Source organism: Caloenas nicobarica, chromosome 7 (genome assembly GCF_036013445.1).
Source record: "Caloenas nicobarica isolate bCalNic1 chromosome 7, bCalNic1.hap1, whole genome shotgun sequence".
In the NCBI taxonomy this organism is placed as follows: domain Eukaryota; kingdom Metazoa; phylum Chordata; class Aves; order Columbiformes; family Columbidae; genus Caloenas; species Caloenas nicobarica.
In genome coordinates, this window is record NC_088251.1 from 2,633,782 (window position 1) to 2,643,684 (window position 9,903).

Here is a 9,903-nt window from a genome sequence, read left to right on the forward strand (position 1 = left end):
TAAAGTTTAATTAAAAAGCCTCCAAATGACCCAGAAGCATGCGTTCAGTATAACATGGAATAATGACATTATAATTAGTAGAAATAAAAGCTAATGGAATCCCTATTATTTGTCCTGACATGTATGTAGTTGTCACATGAAAATATATGGAATTTAATTAAGAATTTTAGTTTTTTTCTTAGAAAATAACCTATTGACAGTAGATAGAACCTCCTTACTCCCCCAAAAGCCGAGATCGGCCCAGTCTTTTCCCAGAGAGCATCAAGAATCCTGAAGAGGTCTCAAGAGAGATCGCTGGGTGGCTGTTAAGCAAGCTGGGAATTTGAACAGAGAAGGAATATTTTATTAATCTTTACCGTCGCAAATTAGATACAGGTTTAGCAAAAATTACCGTGAGCTGAAAAGCTACAGCTCGGCAAGGCAGCGGTAAATCATCTACCGGTGATTTGCCAGGCTGGTTTTCTTGTAACTACAGCAACACCTTTCCTCCAGACCAAAGTTCAATTATTTTACGTTTTTATTACCGCCGCTGTTTGCTTAAAGTTTACCAGGGTAACTTTCTGCTGGCAGATCCCAGGGAGCGAGGAGGAGGAAAACCACCTCATGCTGAGCAGGACTAAAGAGAAAAAAAATCCCCCGAACCGGTGGGAAAATCACCGTTTGACAAGATGCCGTCCAGGAAAAAAACCACCATGTTCGCATCTGCTTTTTTCACCTGCCTTTGCTCTTTCGTGCTGATCTGCGTCGTGCTGGCGACCCCGCACTGGATGAGCAGCCAGGTTGGCTTTTCGGGCGCCAATTCCAGCGTCACCGTGAGTCTCACCTACGGGCTTTTCAGCGGGACCTGTGAACAGTTCGTGGCCGCGGGACTTCAGGTGGCGGAGACGACCTTCCGAGGTGAGTGGACGTGGCTGGCAGCGGACGGCGTCTTCTTGCTCGTGCGGGTGATGGACGCGGCAACCGCGGCTCGCTGTGTTCACCCGTGACTATAATATTTTAAGAGAGAATATCTGTAAACCAGTCTGGGGATTTAAGTGGTGTAAGACCGCCCAAAAAAAGCACAGAAATGCTGCAGCATTCTTGCCGATAGCGGCTTCTTCTAATGACCCGCGATCTTGGCCTACGCCTTTGGAACAAGGGAAAAAACGCAAAATAGGGACTTTGTGTAAAATTGGTTTTGATTTTTAGAAGCTTTCAGTGAGGAACAGAAAAGAAACAAAAATTACCATTTTATTAAAGGATTACAGAGCTAACTTACCTTCCAGGATTTTTTTTTTTTCAGATTTTATGATGTTAAACGAATCATTTGATTTAAAACATTTAGCCGCCTACTATCACATTAGCATCGTTTTCATAGAAGAAGGTTTTATGAGGCTGCTGAAGGGAAAAAAACCAAAACATGTAAAACAATAATAGATACGGTGTTTATACACATGTTTGACCTACACATTAATGACCATATTCCTTTTATGTCTTTCTTTAAGAGCACCTCAATCCATTTTGAAGTGATATTATCAAACGTAACTATTTGGTTAATGTCTTCAAAACTTAGGCTTGCTCATGTCTTTTTTTTTTTCCTTACATTTGACCTGTGAAGTATGGATTACAACATAGCATTTCGTAGTTTATAAGGCCTTTCTTCCCCCACCCAACACAGTTTTCGGGTGACTCCTCGTCATCAGGACTCTCCACAAAAACTCTGAGATGAGCTTTGGAAACAAGGTTATTAGAATAACATTTCAGCAAACATGCAGCAGATTCAAGTTAAACTGAGTCTTGTGTTGATATGGAACAGATCTTAATTTTTATGCAGTTTTTGATATTTATTCTCCGTAGTAGAATTATTACAGAAGAAAAAGAATTAAAATGGTTAAATTACCAAGGACAGAAGAACTGAGAAATAAGGAAGCGGAGGTGCTGCATGGGAATAAAAGGAAGTTAAAAAATAAGGGGAAGAGTAGAAGGGGTTTTACCTGGAGCAACCTCGGAGAAAGCTAAGACAAGCATGAAAAATCTTAGTATGAGAAGCAAAACACAAGAAAAAGCAAAACAGAAACTAGAAATTATGCATACCCAGCACAAACCACAGATTCAATACTGATTTCACATAATTTATCATTTCCTCACCTCTATGCACAAGTAGCTCCACTAATGTGCAGAAAAGCATTCACAGAGCCCAAAGGTAGATAATCCTGAAAGCTGGTGGAAGGGTCAAGGATTCGCACCCATTTATACGTCTTTCTGTCTCACCAAGTTCGAAGCAATAATGCTGATATACACTTGTGAACGGGGAAAAAGTCAGTCAAAAGAAACCTAATGAAAATTGGGAAGGGTAAGTCGAACAATTTTGAAACTTAAGGTGCATTTTAAGAATTTTTTTTTTTTCCTTTTTGATAGGCTATTGTACCTTGTCCCATCCCAGGAAAGCCACCAAGGTTGAGCACAACAGACCTAAGCCTCCAGATGGTTCCCATCTCCCGGCTCTTTCCCACCTTAATTTAGTACAGAAGTTACATCTATGCAAGCAGGCACTCCAATTCCCTGTGGCAAAGCTGGATCACACAAGCCCGTTCACATTATAACAATTATATTGTCACGAAAAGCCTGAACGCAGCAGCGCTCCTAGCAAAGCATGCGGCATATATTGAGATCATTACCCAACAACTCCAAAATCATGAGCCATCCAAACCTGTTTATTTACAGTCACATCAGAACAATCAAAGTAAATTTTAGAAGAGCAAATATGCATTTATAAAAATAGCTTATTTATGGTTATATCTCCCCACGCCAGTGGTTTCCCTTCACCAGATGGAGGTTTTGTGTTTAGCATTTATAGTGTGTCATCTCAGTTCCCACAGATCAGCTGCTTAGCGATGAACAAAACCAGTGCGCTTCAGTTGTCAGTTGCTTTCGACAGCTGCTGAAAGAAAGTTGTGCTTTATAAATAGTCTAAATGTGGATTTGCCCACATCCCTCCCTAGTTCATATATCTAAGATGAAAAGAACTGATTTTAAATTAATTCTTAGGCCCTGTACTAGGCATGATTGTCGCATTTTGTGTTAAGTATGATTCTGTACTGTCTTGAGATAGAAGAAATACTTCACAGAATTGCATACATACTGTCTTAAAATCCATATAATTGGGTCCTCCTAAGACAGTAGATGTCTTCTGTTTGACGATATCCTTAAGTAAAAGGATTGCCTGCGCTATGGAGAAACAAAGTACTGTTTTTTCTCCGTTCTAGCATTTCAGACACCAGTAAGAAGAGTTATAAGCATCCTTTTAAATCACAGTGTTGATCTGTGGCTCAGTAAAGTACGGCCTGGCTGGGGGGTCTCTGCTGTTCACCCCAACTGTGTTTCTCAAACGCCATTGTCATATTTGGGGGTGTGACAAAAGGAGAATGGAAATCATGAAAGGATAAATCCAAGATGATAACTTGGGGATACAGAGCACTTGTTAGCAATAGTCCAGGTTTTTATTAATGGCCATACAAAGTAGATGATCAACAGCCTTTACAAAGACCATAATGTATTATTTTGGAAACCACACCATTAAAGGAAATTTCCAAGCATAAAGGTGAAAGATAAATGAAAGAAAATGGCTTCTGCAAGCGCACAGTGCATGAACCGCCCGGTCAGGGCAGCCCCTTTAACAGACTGACAGGAATGACCTTAACAGAGCAATAAATCAATACGGCTACTTGGGAGGCTCCGGGGATGAGCAGAACGATCTGGCAGAATGTAAAAGTTATTTAATAACTCCTTAGAGTCTTCATTAACTGTTTTAATGATTTGTCTTAGAAGGGAACCACCTATGAATATAATAGTCTGTAAAAGCGATTGTTTACAGCCTTGCGTGTTCCCAAGTCAAACACGTAAAAATTGTGAGTAAGATGCAGCAAGAGGCACACCCAGGGTGTCCTGTAAAGCCAGGATTTCCCTGACTCTTGGCCACCAGCATGGCCAACAACACACAAGCAAGTCTTTGAAATTTGCTATGGCAGAGATGAATCGATTAACTACCTTTTGAAATACAGGACAAGGGCTTGAAAATCGCTAGAACTTCAGTAATGCTACCATCAGCTTCCAGGTGTGCTATGGGAACTTCTGAAAAGTAAAAGGAGGTTGAGCCCTATTTTTTTTTTTTTTTAAATGAGCAATTCATCATGTGTCATAGTGATCATACACCTTATAAAACCTGCCCGATCCCCGCTGCTTAGAACAGACCTGCAGGCTGGCAGCTGGACGTCATTCACACGCAGGTCAGGAAAAGTTCTATCCAACCACACAAGAGTTAAAGATTAAAAGAAAAAAAAAAAAAAGTAGTACAGGAAATGAAGGAGAGACCTGATGAAGGCAAAAATCTCTGCTTTTATCCTGGAATTAGGTTATTTTGCACTAATGCAGAGGTTACCCAGCTGTGGGTTACTATCAAACCCATTCAAGTAGATCTGCTACTGTAGATTCCTTCAGTTTGCAGAGACTCCTTTTTTTAGGAAAAAAGATGATCTGCCACCACAAAACCAGCATTTTATTCCAAACCTTTAGTCTTGTGCTGTTGCAGGGGTGCTTAAAACAGGCAGAATCTGACAAAAATCACATCCCCTAAACTGCAGAACACTGTCAGAAACAACATCAATTAGGGGGTGCAATAGGTGTAGCCAGTGAATTCTGGAGATGTTCCGAGTGAGGCAATTAAGCGAGGCTGCCAGAGGGAAATTACACAAACCTGTCGGATTCGGCTCCAGATTTATTTCTGGAGCAGCGATGCTGCTCCAGCACATGGCACAGCCGGTGCTGTGCTCACTCCATTTCATTGAGTGATGTCTCCTCAATGCCCATCTTCCCTATTCTTCTAGCAGAATTGCTTAAATTTACAACTTATTTCCATAACACATCCTTACCTGCCATTTCCTCAAAGAGAAATTAACTTCTACCAGGAATATTACAGAAAATGAGAGAGGAGCTCTCCTTTTCATTTATTTCCAATGGCTCTTCTTTTTTGTTATGAGTGTTTATTTTCTTTTTATGGGCTTTTTACTATTTTTTTCTGCTATGATTTCTCCAATTTATGTACTAACCGAATACTTTGCAGTAATGGCTTTGTATTAAAAGCAGCATAGAAAGGAAGTTTTCCTACAGATGGCTGTCTATCAGAAGACCCATTTGAATAGAGCTTGAAAATATTGTTGTCATATTTGTTATAGGGCAAGGCAGCCACAGGAACATTATAGTTGCCTTTTCAATCTTTAAATTGAAAGGAGGAAAATAATATATTTCAATGCAGCTATGCTGCAATTACACTTTGAGTATATTGCATTCACATTTGTGTCTCTTATTATCAGCAACAGATCAAATAACAAGAAGGATTTAGGCAAAACCAATAAAATTTATTTCAGTCTGGGGGGGGTTGACTGCATATATATATGTGTGTATATATATATATATGACCAGCCACACATAAAGATCCCAAAACTACACCAGGCAAAAATCTGTGTATCAGCTGTAGTAATCTGGAGCAAGAAGGAGAGATGCCAGGATCACACCGGACCCTTCCAGGCTAATGGCTTTACTGAACTTTCAGAACTTGTTCCCCTCGTCAGATTTATTCTATATGAGAGGCACTGCTGCTATATTAGAAGGGAATAACGTACAATCGGAGAGCCAAGTTTTAAATAGGCATCTGTAGAAGTTACCAGACATCTCAGGAATGATGGGCAGAGGGACACCTAGTGTTCTGATCCAATTTAGGCATATAATTTCTGCCCAGCCCTATCAAGAGGAAATTTATACAGAAGTATTATAGAAGATAAGTTTACTACCCAACCCAATGCCTGGGAAGTTTGTGTGCCTGCAGGATTAGCAGACAGACACTTATTTTAACTTAACGTCCCTTCACCCCATTTTGGATTTGGGTTCATGTGCTGTGTCCAAACCTACTGTTCCTTCTACACCCCAATCCCTACAGATCAGCCCAATCTCTGATTATTAGCTTTTAATTACAGCCATGTCAATAAGTCCTAAGGTTGTCCGAGCCCACCAGACCCTGCTGCAAATGCTGATTTTCGATGCTGAGCCGCTGTATTTCAGTTGCAGATAACCTGCGCAACACCAAGGTGCAGAGCATGATCACTGCCATCATCGTGATGCTGGTTCTCAGTTTACTGAGCTCCCTTCTGAGCTCTGGATTCACCTGCACTAACGCCGTCAGTAACCCCTATCAGACGTTTTTGGGGCCCATCGGAGTCTACACCTGGAATTCCTTATGTGGTGAGTAACGCATCCCATGCTGACCACTTTCTGCCCACCATGCCGATGAATACTGTATTATGATAGATTCCAAGATGAAGACACATGTATTTGTAAAAGGAAACACTTGTAAAGGTATTCTGTTCAGCTGATTTTGGTTTTTAACCTGAAAACTATCCTTTAAGTACCAGTAAAATCAGATTATTTACTCAAAGTGGCACCATCGATCAGTAGGAGCCCAGATTCACCAGCAACAAAAATGGAAGTTAAGAAGCCCCAACAAGTGTAGCATCACTTCAAGAATCATTTCATGCATGATGCACATGGAGAAGAACGGAGTAAGCGGACAAATACAGAACTGTAATAGCAAAATATGCACTGGATGTGACTACAGTGCAAGCTGTAACCTCTTTAAGACCTTATGTCACTATGTTATTGTATCTGTAGTATATTTGTTGCTGGGTTACCTAACAAATTAGGCCTCTAAGGTCTAATCTATAAAATGGACTCTAGCTTCATTTCCAAAAAATGTGTTGAATTGAATACATCCGCAACAGCACTAACACGGGGGCACAGTGTTTAGGAGGGCTGAGTCATGGAAAAATTTATTTCCTTCTCCAAAAAGTACTTTCACAAAATGAATTAAGTTTTAATGTTCCCTAAGCAGAAAAAAATGGTAGAGACGTTCAGTTATCAGAGACGTGAACCCCGTCAAAAGCTCCCTGGAGGGCTGACCCCTCCTTCACCTGGTTGCTCCTAATGCACCTTCCTCCTCTCTTCATCTTGCTGCGGTAATGACTACAGCTCTCGTGTTCAATTAATCTCAAGAGGATTATGTGTTCCTCTAATACGAGGTTTGCACTCAGAAAATTTTCTTTAAGGACATCTAATTACAGAGTACTCCAGCATTGGCGTTTTGTCCCTCAAATGCTCTGAGGATGCTCGGCTCCTGCTCACTCTCCCCTGAGCCTTGCACCCGCCCAACAAGGTCCTCTCCTGTGAGCTGCCTTTGCCAAAAATCAGACCTTGGTGGAAAGGGAAACATATAGATAAATGTAGTTTTAATCATACGAGTACAGGTAGGGGTGTGAAACCCACCCCTTTTTCTCCAGCCATGGCTAACACAGCGTGTAAAGACAGATGCTGTAACAGCTATAGATGCCTTGAAACACGACACAAGAAGCGAGCAAAAGCCTAGGTTAGACAATTCTTCAACTTTTGAGACAAGCAGACGGTTGTCTCACCACATGAGAATGTTTCCCAAGCCCGGCACCCGTTACGCAGCCTGAATCTCCAAGCTTTGACCTGAAATGAAAGGACCACGGGCTTGCCAAAATAAATACTAGTGAGAAAGCAAACCCCCGTGTTGACTGATCATGGTTACTTTTTACAGCCCTGTAAGTGCTATGACCTGGAAGTCTATTTTACCGTGGGCATATTTTATGAAAAACCATGCATCATTTGATGTGAGTGTGTCTTGAAGGTTTCTAATTCTCCTACCAGATGGCCTGAAAGTCAAGTGTCCTCCTGAAAAAAAAAGTGAACCCGTTTCAGTGGGAACATGTGCAGGGTGGCGTAACTATAGGGAAGGAACAGAAATATTTTCATCAATGTTCAGAGATTATACCTCCATTAGCACTATGAAAGTAGAGCTGTAAAAGCATTATTTACATAAATGTCAAAGTAACTTCAACTATATTCAGAAAGCTATAGGAAAAAGATACAGATCTGATAAGATCTCTCATTTTGGCTCATCCCAGAGTCATGGAATAATTTGCATCAGAAGGAATGTGAGGTCTCTAAGTCTAAAGTCTTCAGCAAATGTGAGCAAACCCTGAATGCAGACTAGTTTGCTCAAGGTTTTATCCAGTGGTGATATTGTACATCCCATATCAAATAGGCATTCTGCAAATCACCCAAGGATTGAATATATTATCCTCATCAGCCCTAAATTCAGTGAAAAAAATTACATTAAATGCCCTTCTCTAAGAATAGTCAGAATCCATTAATTTTAGCAGCAGATATAGTTGCCCGTGTCAAAACACTGGCAGATACTATTAGGTGGGGTAAAAATTATTTAAAAGCCCTCGTACTTTACTAATGGAAAATGTTCACCTTTGTCCTAGTCCAGGTATTCTAACCAATTTAGGTAGATTATTTGCAAGTAGCCACATAAATAGTACTAGTTTCACCTCTAACATTTGTATTTATATTTTCTAGGAATCTTCACACTTATAGCCATGATACTTTTCCCTGTGAACATCGAAGAAAATGGCTTGTCTGTAGAATTGGCCCAGGGATGTTTTTCTCTTCTGCAGACAAATACCAAATCTGAACACACTTACGGATATTCATATTGGATCATGCTGCTCATCATTTTTCTGAATATTGCTTCTATCATCATCATATATTTCTATGACCACGCAAGATACTCTAAGAAGAAAGAACAGGAAAGACCCATTGAAAATGCACCAAAAGACGTCATTCTATTTTAAGGACACCATTGAAAAGAGGGTGGAAAGAAAAACGACTGTTTAATATGGACCATCATGACTGATCATTTCCATTCAAATTGAAGATGTGTGTATAGTTCAATTATTGTGTCTTCAAAGCAATTTAATTTTATCTTTTTGTTAGGTATTAGTGTAACACTTACAAGTTTCCATTGGTAAGTGTGCTGCCTAAACGTCTCCGAGTAGATACGGGCCAAAGCGCCCAACGCCAGCACACTTCTGTGGGAGCAGACCTCATGCGCCTTAGAGCTCTGCTCTTCCCCAGAGCGATGGCTGTGAGAACACACTCCTAGAATGGTTCTTCCTCGTTCCCCCTCTCCGTTCCACCTCCACCGCCTTTCCGAGAGGACTTCTGCCCTCTTGCCCATACAGGGCAGAGGGGCTGGTTCCCACCTCCTGCTTTCTGGATTTTTCTGGACCACAGGACAGCCCCGCGGTGGCTGCCCCAACTTTCTGCAGGTTGCACCAACATCGACGCCTACGGGTGCATTTCTGCTTCGTCCTTTGGGTCCAAAGCAGAAGATCAGAGACACTTTTTGGGTTGTGCGTGTAATTTGGGATCTCAAGGGGCAGAAGCTCTGGCAATGAGCAGAAATGGTCACTAAGATATTTGGGTGTCGTCTTGTCCTGCTGTCCTTTCCCTGCTTAGGGACCTTCTCCTGCAGGTCCCTGTGACCATGGGCAGGTTTGCAGGCTCCTGTTCATGAACAAGAGTGTGAGCACCTGGACAAACTCACTTGTGGTCCATCACCTTCACATCAAACCTCCCAGCAGCACAGACCCCGTCCATCCTCCCCTTGCTCAGTGCTTCATCCATGGCTGGGGGCATGGACAGGGCAGCAGGAGGAAGAGGATGGGCAGAAGACACCATAGGAGCCCAGTATCTGCAAGTTATTGATTTGTAGAACGTTAGCAATATCCCATTTCAGGCTGTTTATAGACCCTTGATTGCTGCTGAAAAGCAAACAGCAAAGCTGCACTTTGAGCAGGTGTGGCGCTGCTTTCCCACCTGCTACACTGGGCTGCCATTTTAGCCCAACACAAAAGCCAAAGAGCGGGCTTTACTAAGGATGATTTATGACCAGTATCATCCCTATGTCTAGTTTAATTAGTATTTAACACGCACACACAGACACAC

The 9,903-nt window shown here is 41.5% G+C and overlaps 1 protein-coding gene across 1 annotated transcript; it reads left to right on the forward strand.

Annotated features, from left to right (window-relative positions):
• Window positions 1-668: 668 nt before the first annotated feature.
• CLRN3 (clarin 3) lies at window positions 669-8,747 on the forward strand. The gene is made up of 3 exons (XM_065639433.1): window positions 669-897; window positions 6,094-6,273; window positions 8,473-8,747. The coding sequence occupies exons 1-3, from the start codon at window positions 669-671 to the stop codon at window positions 8,745-8,747; spliced, it is 684 nt and encodes a 227-aa protein (XP_065495505.1).
• Window positions 8,748-9,903: the final 1,156 nt, after the last annotated feature.